Source organism: Salmo salar, chromosome 03, assembly GCF_965601325.2.
Source record: "Salmo salar chromosome 03, fSalSal1, whole genome shotgun sequence".
Lineage (NCBI taxonomy): Eukaryota > Metazoa > Chordata > Actinopteri > Salmoniformes > Salmonidae > Salmo > Salmo salar.
In genome coordinates this window covers 86,598,396-86,622,213 of record NC_138293.1, presented here as the reverse complement: position 1 = coordinate 86,622,213, position 23,818 = coordinate 86,598,396, and the positions used below count along the sequence as shown (strand labels likewise).

The window sequence follows — 23,818 nt, the reverse complement described above, 5'->3', positions numbered from 1 at the left end:
TTCTCAAAGAAATATGGCAAAAGTCTTAGCAGCCAAGTCAAAATTAGAAATTGATGAACAGAATTATAAAACATTACTTAATGATGCAGTTAAATTGAATCGAAAGAAAAAAAAGTTATTTACAACAATGATTTTATTGGTTGTAAAAATGATCCTAAAAAGGTATGGAACACAGTTAAGGGCTTACTTGGTACGTCCATCTCATCATGCCCATCTAGTGTGGAGGTTGACGGGAGAATAATAACAAAACCAGTTGATATTGCTAATCATTTTGCAGATTTTTTTTACAAAGAAAATTAATTTACCGTGCAACAATGTAAACATACATTCTTCCAAACAAGCTGTTGTCCAATGGATTGATGATCATATTATGAGCAACAAGATCTGCTCTTTTAGTCTGCAAACGGTGTAAGTGGAGGAGGTGTTAAACCTATTGAAGTCATTACCCGATGGTAAATCTACAGGTTATGATCTTATGGACAATTTTTTGCTACGCTGTGCTGCTTCCCAGATTGCAGTTCCACTGAGATACATATTTAATTGGTCACTGGAAAAGGGAATGTTTGCAAATGTATGGAAGCATGTGAAACTGTGTCCTATTCCGAAAGACTGCAAAGAACCCATTACTCCTGCCAATAGTTGACCAATTAGTCTACTCCCTACACTCAGTAAGATATTGGAGGGTATTGTGAGTAGACAAATATGGGAGTACATGGAAAAGAATGATCTGATTACAGCCAATCAGTATGCTTATCGCAAAAACCATTCCACTACCACTGCATTGGTTGACATGACTGACCAGTGGCTCAATGCTATGGATAATGGCAAGTTTGTGGGTGTACTATTTTTAGATTTCAGTGCAGCATTTGATTTAGTGGATCATGAAATAATTTTGACAAAATGAATGCATTATGGTTTTAAGGAGGTAGCATTGAATTGGGTACAGCATGGGATACAATTAAGTATGGGAGGAGTACTAATTGAAGAAGTGTCAGAAACCAAACTATTGGGAGTGCAGCTAGATAACTGCTTATCATGGTCGTCTCAAATAACTCATCTATGTACAAACAATATTAAAACGGCATGCATAATCAGAAGGATAGATAAATATTTACCAGGAAAAATTCTTAATCTAATAACAAGCACTAATTGAGAGTCAGGTGAACTACTGTTCTGTGGTCTGGGGAAATGCATCATCAAGTGAAGTTAGGAAGCTGCAGATTGCACAGAACAAAGCAGCAAGGATTCTTTTAAGGTGGAGATATGGTTCTTCTGTTGCAGTCATGCGCAATGTTCTTGGTTGGTCATCAATCGACAAGATAATTGAAAAAAACACGCTTATTTTATTTCATAATATACATCATTTAAAACGGCCAAGTTCTATTCACAACGGTAATCAGTTTGTAAGAGACAGACATTCAGTAAATACTAGGAATAGATTGTCCACCATCTATGTGTTATCCAGATAGAAAAGAGAAATAGGCAAAATAACATTTCAATTTAGAGCAATAAAAAAATGGAATAAATTAACTGAGCAAACCAGAAACCTTTCAATATATACATTTAAACATTATTTTAAAACAATTTAACTATAATACACTGCTCCAAAAAATAAAGGGAACACTTAAACAACACAATGTAACTCCAAGTCAATCACACTTCTGTGAAATCAAACTGTCCACTTAGGAAGCAACACTGATTGACAATACATTTCACATGCTGTTGTGCAAATGGAATAGACAACAGGTGGAAATTATAGGCAATTAGCAAGGCACCCCCAATAAAGGAGTGGTTCTGCAGGTGGGGACCACAGACCACTTCTCAGTTCCTATGCTTCCTGGCTGATGTTTTGGTCACTTTTGAATGCTGGCGGTGCTTTCACTCTAGTGGTAGCATGAGACGGAGTCTACAACCCACACAAGTGGCTCAGGTAGTGCAGCTCATCCAGGATGGCACATCAATGCGAGCTGTGGCAAGAAGGTTTGCTGTGTCTGTCAGCGTAGTGTCCAGAGCATGGAGGCGCTACCAGGAGACAGGCCAGTACATCAGGAGACGTGGAGAAGGCCGTAGGAGGGCAACAACCCAGCAGCAGGACCGCTACCTCCGCCTTTGTGCAAGGAGGAGCAGGAGAAGCACTGCCAGAGCCCTGCAAAATGACCTCCAGCAGGCCACAAATGTGCATGTGTCTGCTCAAACGGTCAGAAACAGACTCCATGAGGGTGGTATGAGGGCCTGATGTCCACAGGTGGGGGTTGTGCTTACAGCCCAACACCGTGCAGGATGTTTGGCATTTGCCAGAGAACACCAAGATTGGCAAATTCGCCACTGGCGCTCTGTGCTCTTCACAGATGAAAGCAGGTTCACACTGAGCACATGTGACAGACGTGACAGAGTCTGGAGACGGCGTGGAGAACGTTCTGCTGCCTGCAACATCCTCCAGCATGACCGGTTTGGCGGTGGGTCAGTCATGGTGTGGGGTGGCATTTCTTTGGGGGGCCGCACAGCCCTCCATGTGCTCGCCAGAGGTAGCCTGACTGCCATTAGGTACCGAGATGAGATCCTCAGACCCCTTGTGAGACCATATGCTGGTGCGGTTGGCCCTGGGTTCCTCCTAATGCAAGACAATGCTAGACCTCATGTGGCTGGAGTGTGTCAGCAGTTCCTGCAAGAGGAAGGCATTGATGCTATGGACTGGCCCGCCCGTTCCACAGACCTGAATCCAATTGAGCACATCTGGGACATCATGTCTCGCTCCATCCACCAACGCCACGATGCACCACAGACTGTCCAGGAGTTGGCGGATGCTTTAGTCCAGGTCTGGGAGGAGATCCCTCAGGAGACCATCCGCCACCTCATCAGGAGCATGCCCAGGCGTTGTAGGGAGGTCATACAGGCACGTGGAGGCCACACACACTACTGAGCCTCATTTTGACTTGTTTTAAGGACATTACATCAAAGTTGGATCAGCCTGTAGTGTGGTTTTCCACTTTAATTTTGAGTGTGACTCCAAATCCAGACCTCCATGGGTTGATAAATTGGATTTCCATTGATTATTTTTGTGTGATTTTGTTGTCAGCACATTCAACTATGTAAAGAAAAAAGTATTTAATAAGATTATTTCTTTCATTCAGATCTAGGATGTGTTGTTTGTGTTCCCTTTATTTTTTTGAGCAGTAAACATAGAAATGTTGTGGGACTATAGTAGATAAAGAATCAGTATTTTTTAGATTGAGTATTTATTGGGTCATTATGTTAGTATGTTTGTAATAGTGTGTTATATGTGAAAATGTGTTCATATTATAAATTGTATTTTAATGTTTAAGGACTCTTGGAAGATTAGTCCAAATGGGGACTAAAAGAGTTCCAAATAAAATCAAAATCAAATCTCTCTTTCAGATTTGATAACTGTTTTTTCCTCCTCTCTCTCTCTCTCTCTCTCTCTCTCTCAGATCTGATAACTGATTTGTCCTCCTCTCTCTGATCTGATAACTGATTTGTCCTCCTCTCTCTCTCTCTCGATCTGATAACTGATTTGTCCTCCTCTCTCTCTCTCTGATCTGATAACTGATTTGTCCTCCTCTCTCTCTCTCTGATCTGATAACTGATTTGTCCTCCTCTCTCTCTCTCTGATCTGATAACTGATTTGTCCTCCTCTCTGTCTCTCTCTCTCAGATCTGATAACTGATTTGTCCTCCTCTCTCTCTCTCTCTCTCTCTCTCAGATCTGATAACTGATTTGGACTTCTCTCCGTTTGATGATAATCTCCTGGCTACCTGTTCTGCAGATGAAACGGTGAGGCCCTCCTGTCACTCTGTCCTCATTCCTCTAAGGCCCTGTCCTCATTTTTTTTTTAAACGTCCTTCATTCTTTCCTTCCTTCCTCTTGACCTTTCACCTAACTATAAGATGAGTGATAGCTTTAAGAGAGGAAGGAAGGAAAGAGGATTTTATTATGGTCATACACTCTCTTGCAGACGGGTTGTTGTATTTATTCATGGTACATGCACATACTCATGAACAGTTGTTTGTGTCTTTAGGCCGGGAACGAGGGCTATGACACATCTGGATGAAAAAAATGAATTGCATTGACTGTTGTTATTATGTGGAAAGAAACCTTTGAAGTCACTCAGAGTCCATGTGTGAGTGTGTAGGCAGACTCAGCAGCAGGGTCTGCCTCAGAGGGCTGAGTAAACACATGTACAGCCACACTGAGCCGAAGCCTCAGTCCACAGTAAAGTACCCAGCATATGTAGAGGAGCCCTGAGCTCAGCTAGGATACTTTATATTCCCAGCTTTCATCTGCTGCCAAGAACACGTATTGTTTTAGTCACCTTGTTGTGCTGAGTAACACACACAGACGTCCACACCCACAAAAACACATGTATGCGTACACACACACACACACACACACACACACACACACACCCTGTTTTAAGACTTTGTCATCGCTTTTGCTATCGCTTTGGGCTCCCAACTGGCGCATTGGTCTAAGACACTTCATCTCAGTACAAGAGATGTCACTGCAGTACCTCATTCGAATCCAGGCTGCATCACATCCGGCCGTGATTGGGACTCCCATGGGGCGGCGCACAATTGGCCCAGTGTCGTCTGGGTTTGGCCGGGGTAGGGTTAGGTGTAGGCCGTCATTGTAAATAAGAATTTGTTCTTAACTGACTTGCCTAGTTAAATAAAATAATAAAACAGGCCCCAGGTGGCATTTAAAAGGCGCCAATTTACCACCTTATTGCTGGATTAAATCCTGTATCTGCAGCTGTATACCACTTGGTTCTCCAGTCCCGGTGTCAGTAGTCCTAGTAGGGAGAACATGGTCCAGGTCAGTAGTCCTAGTAGGGAGAACATGGTCCAGGTGTCAGTAGTCCTAGTAGGGAGAACATGGTCCAGGTGTCAGTAGTCCTAGTAGGGAGAACATGGTCCAGGTGTCAGTAGTCCTAGTAGTGAGAACATGGTCCAGGTGTCAGTAGTCCTAGTAGGGAGAACATGGTCCAGGTGTCAGTAGTCCTAGTAGGGAGAACATGGTCCAGGTGTCAGTAGTCCTAGTAGGGAGAACATGGTCCAGGTGTCAGTAGTCCTAGTAGGGAGAACATGGTCCAGGTGTCAGTAGTCCTAGTAGGGAGAACATGGTCCAGGTCAGTAGTCCTAGTAGGGAGAACATGGTCCAGGTCAGTAGTCCTAGTAGGGAGAACATGGTCCAGGTGTCAGTAGTCCTAGTAGGGAGAACATGGTCCAGGTGTCAGTAGTCCTAGTAGGGAGAACATGGTCCAGGTGTCAGTAGTCCTAGTAGTGAGAACATGGTCCAGGTGTCAGTAGTCCTAGTAGGGAGAACATGGTCCAGGTGTCAGTAGTCCTAGTAGGGAGAACATGGTCCAGGTGTCAGTAGTCCTAGTAGGCAGAACATGGTCCAGGTGTCAGTAGTCCTAGTAGGGAGAACATGGTCCAGGTGTCAGTAGTCCTAGTAGTGAGAACATGGTCCAGGTGTCAGTAGTCCTAGTAGGCAGAACATGGTCCAGGTCAGTAGTCCTAGTAGGGAGAACATGGTCCAGGTGTCAGTAGTCCTAGTAGGGAGAACATGGTCCAGGTGTCAGTAGTCCTAGTAGGGAGAACATGGTCCAGGTGTCAGTAGTCCTAGTAGGGAGAACATGGTCCAGGTGTCAGTAGTCCTAGTAGGGAGAACATGGTCCAGGTGTCAGTAGTCCTAGTAGGGAGAACATGGTCCAGGTGTCAGTAGTCCTAGTAGGGAGAACATGGTCCAGGTGTCAGTAGTCCTAGTAGGGAGAACATGGTCCAGGTGTCAGTAGTCCTAGTAGGGAGAACATGGTCCAGGTGTCAGTAGTCCTAGTAGTGAGAACATGGTCCAGGTGTCAGTAGTCCTAGTAGTGAGAACATGGTCCAGGTGTCAGTAGTCCTAGTAGGGAGAACATGGTCCAGGTGTCAGTAGTCCTAGTAGGGAGAACATGGTCCAGGTCAGTAGTCCTAGTAGGGAGAACATGGTCCAGGTGTCAGTAGTCCTAGTAGTGAGAACATGGTCCAGGTGTCAGTAGTCCTAGTAGGGAGAACATGGTCCAGGTGTCAGTAGTCCTAGTAGGGAGAACATGGTCCAGGTCAGTAGTCCTAGTAGGGAGAACATGGTCCAGGTGTCAGTAGTCCTAGTAGGGAGAACATGGTCCAGGTGTCAGTAGTCCTAGTAGGGAGAACATGGTCCAGGTGTCAGTAGTCCTAGTAGGGAGAACATGGTCCAGGTGTCAGTAGTCCTAGTAGGGAGAACATGGTCCAGGTGTCAGTAGTCCTAGTAGGGAGAACATGGTCCAGGTGTGAGTAGTCCTAGTAGGGAGAACATGGTCCAGGTGTCAGTAGTCCTAGTAGGGAGAACATGGTCCAGGTCAGTAGTCCTAGTAGGGAGAACATGGTCCAGGTGTCAGTAGTCCTAGTAGTGAGAACATGGTCCAGGTGTCAGTAGTCCTAGTAGTGAGAACATGGTCCAGGTGTCAGTAGTCCTAGTAGGGAGAACATGGTCCAGGTGTCAGTAGTCCTAGTAGGGAGAACATGGTCCAGGTGTCAGTAGTCCTAGTAGTGAGAACATGGTCCAGGTGTCAGTAGTCCTAGTAGGGAGAACATGGTCCAGGTGTCAGTAGTCCTAGTAGTGAGAACATGGTCCAGGTGTCAGTAGTCCTAGTAGGGAGAACATGGTCCAGGTGTCAGTAGTCCTAGTAGGGAGAACATGGTCCAGGTGTCAGTAGTCCTAGTAGGGAGAACATGGTCCAGGTGTGAGTAGTCCTAGTAGGGAGAACATGGTCCAGGTGTCAGTAGTCCTAGTAGGGAGAACATGGTCCAGGTGTCAGTAGTCCTAGTAGGGAGAACATGGTCCAGGTGTCAGTAGTCCTAGTAGGGAGAACATGGTCCAGGTGTCAGTAGTCCTAGTAGGGAGAACATGGTCCAGGTGTCAGTAGTCCTAGTAGGGAGAACATGGTCCAGGTGTCAGTAGTCCTAGTAGGGAGAACATGGTCCAGGTCAGTAGTCCTAGTAGGGAGAACATGGTCCAGGTGTCAGTAGTCCTAGTAGGGAGAACATGGTCCAGGTGTCAGTAGTCCTAGTAGGGAGAACATGGTCCAGGTCAGTAGTCCTAGTAGGGAGAACATGGTCCAGGTCAGTAGTCCTAGTAGTGAGAACATGGTCCAGGTGTCAGTAGTCCTAGTAGTGAGAACATGGTCCAGGTGTCAGTAGTCCTAGTAGGGAGAACATGGTCCAGGTCAGTAGTCCTAGTAGGGAGAACATGGTCCAGGTGTCAGTAGTCCTAGTAGGGAGAACATGGTCCAGGTGTCAGTAGTCCTAGTAGGGAGAACATGGTCCAGGTGTCAGTAGTCCTAGTAGTGAGAACATGGTCCAGGTCAGTAGTCCTAGTAGTGAGAACATGGTCCAGGTGTCAGTAGTCCTAGTAGTGAGAACATGGTCCAGGTGTCAGTAGTCCTAGTAGGGAGAACATGGTCCAGGTCAGTAGTCCTAGTAGGGAGAACATGGTCCAGGTCAGTAGTCCTAGTAGGGAGAACATGGTCCAGGTGTGAGTAGTCCTAGTAGGGAGAACATGGTCCAGGTGTCAGTAGTCCTAGTAGGGAGAACATGGTCCAGGTCAGTAGTCCTAGTAGGGAGAACATGGTCCAGGTGTCAGTAGTCCTAGTAGGGAGAACATGGTCCAGGTGTGAGTAGTCCTAGTAGGGAGAACATGGTCCAGGTGTCAGTAGTCCTAGTAGGGAGAACATGGTCCAGGTGTCAGTAGTCCTAGTAGGGAGAACATGGTCCAGGTGTCAGTAGTCCTAGTAGGGAGAACATGGTCCAGGTCAGTAGTCCTAGTAGGGAGAACATGGTCCAGGTGTCAGTAGTCCTAGTAGTGAGAACATGGTCCAGGTGTCAGTAGTCCTAGTAGGGAGAACATGGTCCAGGTGTCAGTAGTCCTAGTAGGGAGAACATGGTCCAGGTGTCAGTAGTCCTAGTAGGGAGAACATGGTCCAGGTGTCAGTAGTCCTAGTAGGGAGAACATGGTCCAGGTCAGTAGTCCTAGTAGGGAGAACATGGTCCAGGTCAGTAGTCCTAGTAGGGAGAACATGGTCCAGGTCAGTAGTCCTAGTAGGGAGAACATGGTCCAGGTGTCAGTAGTCCTAGTAGGGAGAACATGGTCCAGGTGTCAGTAGTCCTAGTAGGGAGAACATGGTCCAGGTCAGTAGTCCTAGTAGTGAGAACATGGTCCAGGTGTCAGTAGTCCTAGTAGGGAGAACATGGTCCAGGTGTCAGTAGTCCTAGTAGTGAGAACATGGTCCAGGTGTCAGTAGTCCTAGTAGGGAGAACATGGTCCAGGTGTCAGTAGTCCTAGTAGGGAGAACATGGTCCAGGTGTCAGTAGTCCTAGTAGGGAGAACATGGTCCAGGTGTCAGTAGTCCTAGTAGTGAGAACATGGTCCAGGTGTCAGTAGTCCTAGTAGGGAGAACATGGTCCAGGTGTCAGTAGTCCTAGTAGGGAGAACATGGTCCAGGTGTCAGTAGTCCTAGTAGGGAGAACATGGTCCAGGTGTCAGTAGTCCTAGTAGGGAGAACATGGTCCAGGTGTCAGTAGTCCTAGTAGGGAGAACATGGTCCAGGTGTCAGTAGTCCTAGTAGTGAGAACATGGTCCAGGTGTCAGTAGTCCTAGTAGGGAGAACATGGTCCAGGTCAGTAGTCCTAGTAGTGAGAACATGGTCCAGGTGTCAGTAGTCCTAGTAGGGAGAACATGGTCCAGGTGTCAGTAGTCCTAGTAGGCAGAACATGGTCCAGGTCAGTAGTCCTAGTAGGGAGAACATGGTCCAGGTGTCAGTAGTCCTAGTAGGGAGAACATGGTCCAGGTGTCAGTAGTCCTAGTAGGGAGAACATGGTCCAGGTGTCAGTAGTCCTAGTAGGGAGAACATGGTCCAGGTGTCAGTAGTCCTAGTAGGGAGAACATGGTCCAGGTGTCAGTAGTCCTAGTAGGGAGAACATGGTCCAGGTGTCAGTAGTCCTAGTAGGGAGAACATGGTCCAGGTCAGTAGTCCTAGTAGGCAGAACATGGTCCAGGTCAGTAGTCCTAGTAGGGAGAACATGGTCCAGGTGTCAGTAGTCCTAGTAGGGAGAACATGGTCCAGGTGTCAGTAGTCCTAGTAGGGAGAACATGGTCCAGGTGTCAGTAGTCCTAGTAGGGAGAACATGGTCCAGGTGTCAGTAGTCCTAGTAGGGAGAACATGGTCCAGGTGTCAGTAGTCCTAGTAGGGAGAACATGGTCCAGGTGTCAGTAGTCCTAGTAGGGAGAACATGGTCCAGGTCAGTAGTCCTAGTAGGCAGAACATGGTCCAGGTCAGTAGTCCTAGTAGGGAGAACATGGTCCAGGTGTCAGTAGTCCTAGTAGGGAGAACATGGTCCAGGTCAGTAGTCCTAGTAGGGAGAACATGGTCCAGGTGTCAGTAGTCCTAGTAGGCAGAACATGGTCCAGGTGTCAGTAGTCCTAGTAGTGAAAGCTCCAATGTTTAACAGTAGGTGGTTGGGTATGGGCATACTGAGTCGGCTGCGGTGGGTTTTAGGGCAAGGCCAGCTGTTGGAAATTAACTCACTGTTCAGCGTTCAGTGAGTGTAGCTGGGGTTTGAGCGTGCAGTGAGTGTAGCTGGGGTTTGAGCGTGCAGTGAGTGTAGCTGGGGTTTGAGCGTTCAGTGAGTGTAGCTGGTGTTTGAGCGTTCAGTAAGTGTAGCTGGGGTTTGAGCGTTCAGTAAGTGTAGCTGGGGTTTGAGCGTTCAGTGAGTGTAGCTGGGGTTTGAGCGTTCAGTGAGTGTAGCTGGGGTTTGAGCGTTCAGTGAGTGTAGCTGGGGTGAAGGGATCAGTTTAAGTCATTGCCTTCGATGACCTACTGATATGGAGCAAGATACAAACCTCAACCTTCTCTCTAACATTAGATAGACGTATGCATATGTTACATTTACATGTGTATAATACTGTATTTAAATGCATGTGTAACATACACTTGCTTCCATTCAGCCACAAGAGCATTCGTGAGGTCGGGCACTGATGTTGGGCGATTAGGCCTGACTCGCAGCCGGCGTTTCAATTCATCCCAAAGGTGTTCAATGGGGTTGAGGTCATGGCTCTGTGTAGGCCAGTGAAGTTCTTCCACACTGATCTCGACAAACCATTTCTGTATGGATCTTGCTTTGTGCATCGGGGCATTGTCATGCTGAAACAGGAAAGGGCCTTCCTCAATGCTGTAGCTAAGATTTCCCTTCACTGGAACTAAGGGGCCTAGCCCGAACCATGAAAAACAGCCCCAGACCATTATTCCTCCTCCACCAGACTTTACAGTTGGCACTATACATTCGGGTAGGGAGCGTTCTCCTGGCATCCGCCAAACCCAGATTTGTCGGTCGGACTGCCAGATGGTGAAGCATCACTCCAGAGAACGCGTTTCCACTGCTCCAGAGTCCAATGGCGGCGGGCTTTACACCACTCCAGCCGACGCTTGGCATTACGCATGGTGATCTTAGGCTTGTGTGCGGCTGCTGGGCCATGGAAACCCAGTTCATGAAGCTCCTGACGAACAGTTCTTGTGCTGACGTTGTTTCGAGGCAGTTTGGAACTCGGTAGTGAGTGTTGCAACCAGGACAGACGATTTTTACGCACTTTAGCACGCCACAGTCCCATTCTCAGACACTTTGCGGCTGAGCCGTTGTTGCTCCTTGACGTTTCCACTTCACAATAACAGCACTTACAGTTGACTGGGGCTGCTCTAGAAAGGCAGAAATTTGACGAACTGATTTATTGGGAAGGTGGCTTCCTATGACAATGCCACATTGAAAGTCACTGAGCTCTTGAGTAAGGCCATTCTACTGCCAATGTTTGTCTATGCAGATTGCATGGCTGTATGTTTGAATTTATACACCTGTCAGCAGTGGGTGTGGCTGAAATAGCCGAATCCACGAATTTGAAGGGGTGTCCACATACTTTTGTAATTATTGTGTATTTCACTGTCTTCATGTCTGATTGAGAGCCCATTCACCTGACACTCTTGTTTGTGTGTGCGCAAGTGTGTCTCTCTTACTCAGCACAACAAGGTCACTAAAAACATGCTTTCTTGGCCTGGTGTGTGTCCATGCAGGTGAAGCTGTGGCGTGTGTGTGAACCAGAACAGGAGCAGCCCGGGGGGGCGGAGGTGACCCTGTGTCCCGGAGAGGGTCGTCTGGAGCTGGTCGCCTTCCACCCCACCTCCTCTGGCCTGCTGGCTGTGGGCTCCACCAAGACAGCCCAGCTCTGGGACACCAGCCGCCAACAATCACCGCTAGCAGGTAGGATACACTGGAGGAGAGGAGCTATACACTATGCAGGCATGGAAGAATGGTGAATGCATGAACACACACTCTCTTATAGACACTCAAAATGATTGAAGGAACATACACAAACACACATGCATGAACGATGAACACACACTCATAATCACTCACTCACAAATGGATCTATACGGTACAAGCACACTCCTTCACACATATACCTGCAAACAGACCATACACACAATCAGTCATTCTGATCCTTTCACATTGATTTAGTTTCCTTCTGCTCTGTGTCACAGTAATGTGTTATACACGTCTCTGTGTAATTGGTGTGTCACGTCTCTGTGTTATTGGCGTGTCACGTCTCTGTGTAATTGGCGTGTCACGTCTCTGTGTTATTGGCGTGTCACGTCTCTGTGTTATTGGCGTGTCACGTCTCTGTGTTATTGGCGTGTCACGTCTCTGTGTTATTGGCGTGTCACGTCTCTGTGTTATTGGCGTGTCACGTCTCTGTGTTATTGGCGTGTCACGTCTCTGTGTTATTGGCGTGTCACGTCTCTGTGTTATTGGCGTGTCACGTCTCTGTGTTATTGGCGTGTCACGTCTCTGTGTTATTGGCGTATCACGTCTCTGTTATTGGCGTGTCACGTCTCTGTGTTATTGGCGTGTCACGTCTCTGTGTTATTGGCGTGTCACGTCTCTGTGTTATTGGCGTGTCACGTCTCTGTGTTATTGGCGTGTCACGTCTCTGTGTTGGGCTCTTGCGAGGAGGTTTTGTCTTCGTAGACTTTGGTTTCCTCAGGGTGATGCTGCTCACTGCTGCCCCCACAGGCTGTGCCCTGCCCTTCCATTACTCCTTAACCACCCCTCTCTGACCCCTGACCCTGCTGTCAATGTGGTCTAGGTTCATCAGGGTGAACCTCATTTTTTTTTTACCCCTTTTTCTCCCCAATTTCATGGTATCCAATTGGTAGTTAGTCTTGTCTCATCTCTGCAACTCCCATACGGACTCAGGAGAGGTGAAGGTCGAGAGCCATGCGTCCTCCGAAACACAACACAGCCAAGCCGCACTGCTTCTTGACACAATGCCCACTTAACCCGGAAGCCAGCCGCACCAATGTGTCGGAGGAAACACTGTACACCTGGCGACCGTGTCAGCATGCATTGCACCGGCCCGCTGCAGGAGTCGTTAGTGCGCGAATAGACAAGAACATCCCTGCCGTCCAAACCCTCCCCTAACCCGGACGACGCCACCCCATGGGCCTCCCCGTCGTGACCGGGAAACAGAGCCTGGACTCGAACCAAGATCTCTAGTGGCACAGCTAGAACTGCGATGCAGCGCCTTAGACCACTGCACCACTCGGGAGGCCTAGAGGATGAACCTCAACACTGGGGGAGAGTGTGTGTCCCCCATGTGACGACTTTATTCACCATTTAACAAATGCTGTTGTCATCTATGCCATCTACTGTCGTGTCATCATAACCCATAAATGCTATACTGTACCCAACCAGCCATAGCACCATAACCTCATTATGTTCTGTGTACCGTTGATCCAGGTGGTCTTAACTGGGTCTGCTTTGGGGTTTCTACAGTTACTGTACTGTTGTTTTATCCTGTGTTTCCCTCTGTGTCCTGTGTCTTGGCCTCACCTGTCCTGTGTCTTGGCCTCACCTGTCCTGTGTCTTGGCCTCACCTGTCCTGTGTCTTGGCCTCACCTGTCCTGTGTCTTGGCCTCACCTGTCCTGTGTCTTGGCCTCACCTGTCCTGTGTCTTGGCCTCACCTGTCCTGTGTCTTGGCCCTACCTGTCCTGTGTCTTGGCCTCACCTGTCCTGTGTCTTGGCCTCACCTGTCCTGTGTCTTGGCCTCACCTGTCCTGTGTCTTGGCCTCACCTGTCCTGTGTCTTGGCCTCACGAGTCCTATGTTTCTACCTGTGTTTTCTTTTCTTTCTGTCTATTCATCCTGAATCTGTTCTTTATGTACTTTGTTCATCCGGGTCTTGTGTTTACCTGTGCTGTTGACCTCTCTGTGACCTTTCCTTGACCTCCCATGTGATAACCTGCGGGCTGAGCTGACCAGTCTCTTGACCTTTGACCTGTGTGTGTCTGTCTGCAGCTCTGGAGCCGCACGGTGATCAGCTGCAGAGTCTTAGCTGGAAACAGGACGGCTCCCTGCTGGCTTCCTCCTGCAAGGTTAGTCAGTCCTACAGTACATACTGAGACCAGACAGGAACTATTATTATCATGTACAGTACATCTAAATATAAACTCAGCAAAAAAAGAAACGTCCTCACTGTCAACTGCGTTTTATTTTCAGCAAACTTAACATGTGTAAATATTTGTATGGACATAATAAGATTCCACAACTGAGACATAAACTGAACAAGTTCCACAGACATGTGACTAACAGAAATGGGAATAATGTGTCACTGAACAAAGGGGGGGGTCAAAATCAAAAGTAACAGTCAGTATCTGGTGTGGCCACCAGCTGCATTAAGTACTGCAGTGCATCTCCTCATGGACTGCACCAGATTTGCCAGTTCTTGCTATGAGATGTTACCCCACTCTTCCACCAGGGCACCTGCAAGTTCCCGGACATTTCTGGAGGGAATGGCCCTAGTCCTCACCCTCCGATCCAACAGGTCCCAGATGTGCTCAATGGGATTGAGATCCGGGCTCTTCGCTGGCCATGGCAGAACACTGACATTCCTGTCTTGCATGAAATCACGCACAGAACGAGCAGTATGGCTGGTATCATTGTCATGCTGGAGGGTCATGTTAGGATGAGCCTGCAGGAAGGGTACCACATGAGGGAGGAGGATGTCTTCCCTGTAACGCACAGCGTTGAGATTGCCTGCAATGACAACAAGCTCAGTCCGATGATGCTGTGACACACCGCCCCAGACCATGACGGACCCTCCACCTCCAAATCGATCCCGCTCCAGAGTACAGGCCTCGGTGTAACGCTCATTCCTTCGACGATAAACACGAATCTGACCATCACCCCTGGTGAGACAAAACCACGACTCGTCGGTGAAGAGCACTTTTTGCCAGTCCTGTCTGGTCCAGTGACGGTGGGTTTGTGCCCATATGCAACGTTGTTGCCGGTGATGTCTGGTGAGGACCTGCCTTACAGCAGGCCTAGAAGCCCTCAGTCCAGCCTCTCTCAGCCTATTGCGGACAGTCTGAGCACTGCTGGAGGGATTGTGCGTTCCTGGTGTAACTCGGGCAGTTGTTGTTGCCATCCTGTACCTGTCCCGCAGGTGTGATGTTCGGATGTACCGATCCTGTGCAGGTGTTGTTACACGTGGTCTGCCACTGCGAGGACGATCAGCTGTCCTTCCTGTCTCCCTGTAGCGCTGTCTTAGGCGTCTCACAGTACAGACATTGCAATTTATTGCCCTGGCCACATCTGCAGTCCTCATGCCTCCTTGCAGCATGCCTAAGGCACGTCCACACAGATGAGCAGGGACCCTGGGCATCTTTCTTTTGGTGTTTTTCAGAGTCAGTAGAAAGGTCTCTTTAGTGTCCTAAGTTTTCATAACTGTGACCTTAATTGCCTACCGTCTGTAAGCTGTTAGTGTCTTAACGATCGTTCCACAGGTGCATGTTCATTCATTGTTTATGGTTCATTGAACAAGCATAGGAAACAGTGTTTAAACCCTTTACAATGAAAATCTGTGAAGTTATTTGGATTTTTACGATTTATCTTTGAAAGACAGGGTCCTAAAAAGGATAGTTTTCTTTCTTTGCTGAGTTTAGTAGCACAGGAACTAGATAGAGAAGATGGCAGAAAGTGCATGTTCACATATTGTGGTCTAATTCAATGGGATCCTACGGTAGAGAGGTTGCTATGTGACGAACCTTTATCTATCAATGAAGGTTTGTCACATAGCAACCTCTCTATCTAATGTGTTGTGTCTTAAATACTTCCCAACTCTCTAGTGGCAAACAATTACATTTTACATTTGAGTCATTTAGTAGACGCTCTTATCCAGAGCGACTTACAGTAGTGAATGCATACATTTCATACATTTTTTTTCCCGTACTGGTCCCCCGTGGGAATCGAACCCACAACGGGAGTAGATGAGCCACAATAGCAGTAGAGGTTCACATAATGTGTGTGTTTAACATCTACTACATTGCGGTCGTACTGTGTGGAATCACTGATCTACAAGGTAAATGCCATGTTATTGCTCGTGTACATACTGTATATTTTGGAGATGTTATCGCCGGTGCAGTGAGATGCTTATGTTTCTAGCTCAAACAGTGCAGTAATACCCAACAATACACACAAATCCCCTAAAGGAAAAGAAATTAAATGAAGAAATATCAGAACGAGCAATGTCAGTCCGCATTATAAATATACAATATGTGTATATGATGGTGTGTATTGACATTACGGACAGTATATGAATAGAAAATATGTGTACAGCAGTAGTTATATAGGATGAGCCTTGACTAGAACACATATGAAGTGGGTAAAACAGTATGTAAACATGATTAAAACCCCTAAGGTCGTTGTCCGTGCCCCCGTGGACATGTAATTAGCATTATTGCTCCCAAGAGGGTGGGCCTATGCCCTCACAGGCCCACCCATAGCTGCGCCCCTGCCCAGTCATGTGAAATCCATAGATGAGGGCCTAATTTGTCAACCTGGGATGGAATACTGTAGTAACTGTAGTAGCCTCGTCTCACCAGTAGATGCCGCCAACGGAACACCATATCCCCTGTTTGCCTGATTGGCGCTACCCGACATTAAACAGCATCTGTTTTTGAGCGGATCATTCCGTCAACGAGTCAACAGGGGTGACACTCATTAACCCGGGTGTAGATCTTGCACTCTGACTGACTGTGTCCCACTTTTTATACTGGATACAGAGTTCTCCATAAAACCTCAACCTCAACTTTCCCTTGGGTTCTGAAGAGGAAATGAACACAACTCGGGGATTGAGAAAGAGGGATGAGTCTGACATCAGTGAAGTGCTGTAACAGCCAGTTTGTCTAATTGTTTTAGTGTTCTAATAGTTCTAATAGTTTGATCGTGTTGACAGAGGCATGAAGTAATGTAAGGGTGTGTGATCCTCACTGAGCAGCCAAGCCTTCCTATTCACATTAGTTAGTGTGTTAGTTATCTGCCAAGCCTTCCTATTAACATTAGTTAGTGTGTTAGTTATCTGCCAAGCCTTCCTATTAACATTAGTTAGTGTGTTAGTTATCTGCCAAGCCTTCCTATTCACATTAGTTAGTGTGTTAGTTATCTGCCAAGCCTTCCTATTAACATTAGTTAGTGTGTTAGTTATCTGCCAAGCCTTCCTATTCACATTAGTTAGTGTGTTAGTTATCTGCCAAGCCTTCCTATTCACATTAGTTAGTGTGTTAGTTATCTGCCAAGCCTTCCTATTAACATTAGTTAGTGTGTTAGTTATCTGCCAAGCCTTCCTATTAACATTAGTTAGTGTGTTAGTTATCTGCCAAGCCTTCCTATTAACATTAGTTAGTGTGTTAGTTATCTGCCAAGCCTTCCTATTAACATTAGTTAGTGTGTTAGTTATCTGCCAAGCCTTCCTATTAACATTAGTTAGTGTGTTAGTTATCTGCCAAGCCTTCCTATTCACATTAGTTAGTGTGTTAGTTATCTGCCAAGCCTTCCTATTCACATTAGTTAGTGTGTTAGTTATCTGCCAAGCCTTCCTATTAACATTAGTTAGTGTGTTAGTTATCTGCCAAGCCTTCCTATTCACATTAGTTAGTGTGTTAGTTATCTGCCAAGCCTTCCTATTAACATTAGTTAGTGTGTTAGTTATCTGCCAAGCCTTCCTATTAACATTAGTTAGTGTGTTAGTTATCTGCCAAGCCTTCCTATTAACATTAGTTAGTGTGTTAGTTATCTGCCAAGCCTTCCTATTCACATTAGTTAGTGTGTTAGTTATCTGCCAAGCCTTCCTATTAACATTAGTTAGTGTGTTAGTTATCTGCCAAGCCTTCCTATTCACATTAGTTAGTGTGTTAGTTATCTGCCAAGCCTTCCTATTAACATTAGTTAGTGTGTTAGTTATCTGCCAAGCCTTCCTATTAACATTAGTTAGTGTGTTAGTTATCTGCCAAGCCTTCCTATTAACATTAGTTAGTGTGTTAGTTATCTGCCAAGCCTTCCTATTAACATTAGTTAGTGTGTTAGTTATCTGGCAAGCCTTCCTATTCACATTAGTTAGTGTGTTAGTTATCTGCCAAGCCTTCCTATTCACATTAGTTAGTGTGTTAGTTATCTGCCAAGCCTTCCTATTAACATTAGTTAGTGTGTTAGTTATCTGCCAAGCCTTCCTATTAACATTAGTTAGTGTGTTAGTTATCTGCCAAGCCTTCCTATTAACATTAGTTAGTGTGTTAGTTATCTGGCAAGCCTTCCTATTCACATTAGTTAGTGTGTTAGTTATCTGCCAAGCCTTCCTATTAACATTAGTTAGTGTGTTAGTTATCTGCCAAGCCTTCCTATTCACATTAGTTAGTGTGTTAGTTATCTGCCAAGCCTTCCTATTAACATTAGTTAGTGTGTTAGTTATCTGCCAAGCCTTCCTATTAACATTAGTTAGTGTGTTAGTTATCTGCCAAGCCTTCCTATTAACATTAGTTAGTGTGTTAGTTATCTGCCAAGCCTTCCTATTAACATTAGTTAGTGTGTTAGTTATCTGCCAAGCCTTCCTATTAACATTAGTTAGTGTGTTAGTTATCTGCCAAGCCTTCCTATTAACATTAGTTAGTGTGTTAGTTATCTGCCAAGCCTTCCTATTAACATTAGTTAGTGTGTTAGTTATCTGCCAAGCCTTCCTATTAACATTAGTTAGTGTGTTAGTTATCTGCCAAGCCTTCCTATTCACATTAGTTAGTGTGTTAGTTATCTGCCAAGCCTTCCTATTAACATTAGTTAGTGTGTTAGTTATCTGCCAAGCCTTCCTATTCACATTAGTTAGTGTGTTAGTTATCTGCCAAGCCTTCCTATTCACATTAGTTAGTGTGTTAGTTATCTGGCAAGTTGCCTCTTTTTTTCTTTCTCTCTCTCTCAAACAGAAAACAGAAGGGAACATTGGATGTGTCATTAATTAGGCCTTAACGAGGCGCTGGAGGCAGGGTACACAACTGTTTAGTGTAGGACGGCATCCATTAGGCCCCCCATGCAGAAAACCCCAGTGACCTCTGACCCCAAGCCCTGCACACGTCCAGGATCATGTTCATTAGGCATCAAATGGAAGAAAATGGGCTGAAACAGGCAGGGACTACCTGGACTTGTCCCTTGTTTTAGTTTTCCATTACAAAATGTTTTGCTATTTTCTTCCCTAATGAATACGACCCAAGCCTCTTCTCCCCAGCTGCCCCGGCCGACCCCTACCTCTCCTGGGGAGAAGGGGCTATAGTAAGGGTCCTACCTCCACCCCCTGCTCCCTGACAGGTTCTGCAAGTTACTGCCTTTTTAAAGCAAAGTAAAGAGCGGAGGTGAAAAACAAACGCAGGAGGGGACCTCATACCTCACCTGGCCACAGAGGCCCGTCGCAAGGCCTCAAGAGCGGGAGATTTAGCGCCCCAGGAGAGAGGACCTAGGCATGGAGGCCTGTGCGGTGCCCCCTCCTGTCGTAAAGGAAATAATAACTGTGCTGGAAGGTATTTTGTGTGCGTGTGTGTGTGTGTGTGTGTGTGTGTGTGTGTGTGTGTGTGTGTGTGTGTGTGTGTGTGTGTGTGTGTGTGTGTGTGTGTGTGTGTGTGTGTGTGTGTGTGTGTGTGTGTGTGTGTGTGTGTGTGTGTGTGTGTGTGTGTGTGTGTGTGTGTGTGTGTGAGTAGGGGGTGCCAGAGTGGAGGGAGCTCTGGGGTTATGGGAAGGGGAGCAGAGAGAGGGGAGTTTATGAGTAGAAGTGGAATGGTTTCATGTGTAGTTGAACTTGGACACGAGGCAGGGGCCTTTTCATCAGCGGGGGTTAACATAACTCATTTTTTAACACTTCCTGCCTTTGAGGTACAGTATGTGCTGTGGCAAATGTTGGTGTACTTTTCTTCGTCCTCTCCTGCTCTCTTGGACACTTTCTCTGTCACATACAGACATTCAGCGATAATCTGGTTGGATTCTCTGAGACAGAGCAAGAGCCTTGGGTGCTTTGTGTTCATTTGTCGCCAAACATAAAAATATATATATTTTTGATTGAAACAGGGAAGGACTACCTCAACTTGTGCAATAAGAAACACAAATTTTAAGTTTCTGTTACAAAACATTTAAAAACGTTTCCATAAAGAACCCTTTAGTAGACCAAGCAAGATCAAAACTTACAGAGAGACAGGCTGTCATATGACTCGGTGTGCTTGACAATTGTCTGTGTCAGAGTGGGGGTCATTTTCCCATGTTTGTATTCCCAGTGACCAGAAAGGAGTTGGCCCATCAGTCAGTCAGTGATGGCCCGTGCTCAGACCAGAATTACTCTTAACATGATGATAGTCCTTAGAAAGGCTGCTGCTGGCCTGAGAGAGTGGAGGGGTGGAGGGAGAGAGACCGAGCGAGTGAGGCCGAGAGATGGATAGAGAAGAAAGAGAAAAATCGAAAGACAGAAAAAGAAAGTGAAAAACAGAGTGGAGGAGAAATGTGACACTAGATGAGAGCGTCTGGGGGTTCTGACTTCTCTGGGTTGACTGAGATCTGGGATGTAATTTAACTCAATGGGCCCTTCAATCTCTCCAAAACCCTTTATTTAAGCAAATAGGTCCTGCCAACATGTGTTCAACTGAGGCCGATCTCACTCAAATGGGTGAACGTGGCCATCCATCCGTCACCCTGCGATCAGCACTCATCATAACAGTCCTGGGGTGTGTTCATTAGGCACTAAATGGAAGAAAACGGAGCGACTGGAAACTACCAATAAGAAACGCTCATTTTTGTTTTCGCTATGGTGTGCTCTAATACATACTATCCAGATTTAGGGGCCTAGAGATGCATAATTCCATCAAGGGCTGTAACAGACAGATTTTAAACACTGCAGTTCACCTTCCCTATCCTGTTCCATCAATCCTACACCAAAAAGAGAAACAGTTCCTATCCCATTCCTCTCTCACTACCTCTCTGTTTGTCTTCATGTACTGAACAGCTTCTTTCACTTTCTCCCCATGCTGTTGTCTGCAGCAGCAGGTATGACCTCTCTATGGAGTCTTATAGCTTCTGCAGCAGCAGGTATGACCTCTCTATGGAGTCTTATAGCTTCTGCAGCAGCAGGTATGACCTCTCTATGGCATCTTATAGCTTCTGCAGCAGCAGGTATGACCTCTCTATGGAGCCTTATAGCTTCTGCAGCAGCAGGCATGAACTCTCTATGGAGTCTTATAGCTTCTGCAGCAGCAGGTGTGACCTCTCTATGGCGTCTTATAGCTTCTGCAGCAGCAGGTATGACCTCTCTATGGAGTCTTATAGCTTCTGCAGCAGCAGGCATGAACTCTCTATGGAGTCTTATAGCTTCTGCAGCAGCAGGTATGACATCTCTATGGCGTCTTATAGCTTCTGCAGCAGCAGGTATGACCTCTCTATGGAGTCTTATAGCTTCTGCAGCAGCAGGTATGACCTCTCTATGGAGTCTTATAGCTTCTGCAGCAGCAGGTATGAACTCTCTATGGAGTCTTATAGCTTCAGTTAATGTGGGTTTTTCACAGTATAAGTTCAAAACAGTGAGCAGATATTCCCCTTTCTCTTCATATTGGATATACTTTTTTATCCAGCTCCGTTTAATAGACACACACACACACACACACACACACACACACACACTCTCCCATGATAAAGAAATATTATTAGTTATTATCAGTGTGTGAGCCAGCTCCTTCTGATGTCACACAGTCTGGACTGTCAGTCACTGGGGATTGACACTGTTTTTTGTGGGGAGTTGCCATGGACAACTGGGAAGGGGAGGTTGGCTGTGTGTGTGTGTGAGAAAGCTCTACAGCAGGGTAGAACTCATTAACAGCAGCTTGAGAATGATTTTAGTTCTATGTCGCTTTGATTAAACAGCTGCAGTCTCTGCGTGCACCCCCCCCCCCCCCCCCCCCCCACTTGTGTTTGTGTTAGGGAGAGTCTGGCCACCCCATCTGTGTGTTTATGAGAGGGTGGATCGTGTGTGTGTGTGTGTGTTTAAAGCCAATAGGTTATTGCCAGGAGGTTATGAGGGTCTGTTTGATTGTTTGAGTGTGTCTGTTTATACTGGTGGACACATCTACATGGGACTGACACTCATCTAGCTGTTTGCAGCCAGATAGTTTCCCCTCCGGCAGAAGATTTGTTTGTTGTTAGTACACTGAATAGTTCTCTTTTGGCAAGGGGGGTGTGTGTGTGTGTGTGTGTATTGTGTTAAGGTCAGTAAGGGCAGCCAGTCTCTAGAGGCGATGGTTGATGATCTGTCCACCCTGCCTTGTCTGCTGTGTTTTCCCTGCTGTGTGTGTGTTGGTCTGTGTGTTGCTGGGACTGGGCCTGGCACTGTGGTCTCTGAGCCCTGGCTTAATCCTGGGTCACAGAGGCCCAATGCCACAGCCTTAGGCTAAACTAACCTGTGGGTGGGCCGTCACCACACACACACACACACACACACACACACACACACAGCGCTTTACAATTAGGAAAACCCCTGTTTGTTATTTCAAGCAGTAAACAGCAAATAAATCCATCATCTGAAGTGGGCACTGCTGGGGGAAAACACACACACACACACACACCACACACCACACACCACACACACACACCACACACACACACACACTTTGAACTGGGTCTTTGAAGGCAAGGCCAGGGGAAACCCTTCCTCTCAACAATCACTTTCTTCAACTTTGATTTCAGCTGGGGTGTGTGTGTGTCTCACAGAAAGGTTAATGCCTGTCTGTTTTCTGATTTTTTGTGTGTGTGTGTGTGTGTGTGTGTGTGTGTGTGTGTGTGTGTGTGTGTGTGGTGTGTGTGTGTGTGTGTGTGTGTGTGTGTGTGTGTGTGTGTGTGTGTGTGTGTGTGTGTGTGTGTGTGTGTGTGTGTGTGTGTGTGTGTGTTTTCACTGTGTAAGTGCACAAAAACCTGAGTCCTTGTATCAGTCAGTGTCATTGCCCTGATTCTTTCTGACGTGTGTTGATGTCTTGGTGGGGTTGTGTTTGGTCTGAGGGTTATTACAGTTGTTACCTGTATGTTTCTGTCAGTGTTTCACTGTGATATCTGAGCCCTCTGTCATACTGAGTGGCACACACACACACACACATACACATACACACACACACACACATACACACACATACACACACATACACACACACACACACACATACATACACACACACACACACACACACACACACACACACCAGGACAGGAGTGTCCCCGGCCACAGCCCGTTCCCATTACACCCCATTTCCTCTCAATCACAGAGGATCCCCTCTGATTGTTTGGCCTGATTACTGCCGTATGCTGAGGGCCAGTGGGGGTGAAGTGAAGGGGGGGCAAGGTAAAGGGGGGTTGGGACACACACAATAGGGCAAGGACGGATCACTGAATTACTGCTCTATGATTCATAAAGCGTCTCAGAGTGGGAGTGCTGATCTAGGATAAGTTTTTCCTTTTAGATCAGAATGACTACCATTATATGGACACGTAGGGCCTGATCCTAGATCAGCATCTCCTACTCTGAGATGTTCTATGGAAAAGGGCTCAGAGGATCAGTCAGATCTGATACATATACAGGGCTCAGAGTTTTACCGGTTCAGACCACATGGTCAGGAACACCTTGTGGCTGCAGTTACATAGTCTGCTGTAACTTCTGGCTGCTGTGATGTAGTCAGAGAAGGTTTGAATCCTAAGCAACCTACATACACATTGTTTGAAGTACAATAGACCAACATACCTACAGTAGTTGGTTAAAGCTGTGTGCTGGAAATCCTTGGTAGAGCATGGGTGGAGTAGGCATTGTGGTGCTCATGTGAATTTCTTATTTACATTTACATTTACATTTAAGTCATTTAGCAGACGCTCTTATCCAGAGCGACTTACAAATTTGTGCATTCACCTTATGATATCCAGTGGAACAACCACTTTACAAAAGTGCATCTAAATCTTTTAAGGGGGGGGTTAGAAGGATTACTTTATCCTATCCCAGGTATTCCTTAAAGAGGTGGGGTTTCAGGTGTCTCCGGAAGGTGGTGATTGACTCCGCTGTCCTGGCGTCGTGAGGGAGCTTGTTCCACCATTGGGGTGCCAGAGCAGCGAACAGTTTTGACTGGGCTGAGCGGGAACTGTGCTTCCTCAGAGGTAGGGAGGCGAGCAGGCCAGAGGTGGATGAACGGAGTGCCCTTGTTTGGGTGTAGGGCCTGATCAGAGCCTGAAGGTATGGAGGTGCCGTTCCCTTCACAGCTCCGTAGGCAAGCACCATGGTCTTGTAGCGGATGCGAGCTTCGACTGGAAGCCAGTGGAGAGAGCGGAGGAGCGGGGTGACGTGAGAGAACTTG

At 46.6% G+C, this 23,818-nt stretch overlaps 1 protein-coding gene across 1 annotated transcript in view; it reads left to right on the top strand.

The window, feature by feature from the left end:
• The window catches only part of LOC106592965 (coronin-7), a 384,873-nt gene that overhangs the window by 8,950 nt on the left and 352,105 nt on the right, over positions 1–23,818 (top strand). The window contains exons 4-6 of the mRNA XM_082972853.1: positions 3,722–3,792; positions 11,156–11,342; positions 13,440–13,516. Coding sequence (XP_082828979.1) covers positions 3,722–3,792; positions 11,156–11,342; positions 13,440–13,516 — 335 coding nt within the window. The remainder of the gene's footprint in view (positions 1–3,721; positions 3,793–11,155; positions 11,343–13,439; positions 13,517–23,818) is intronic.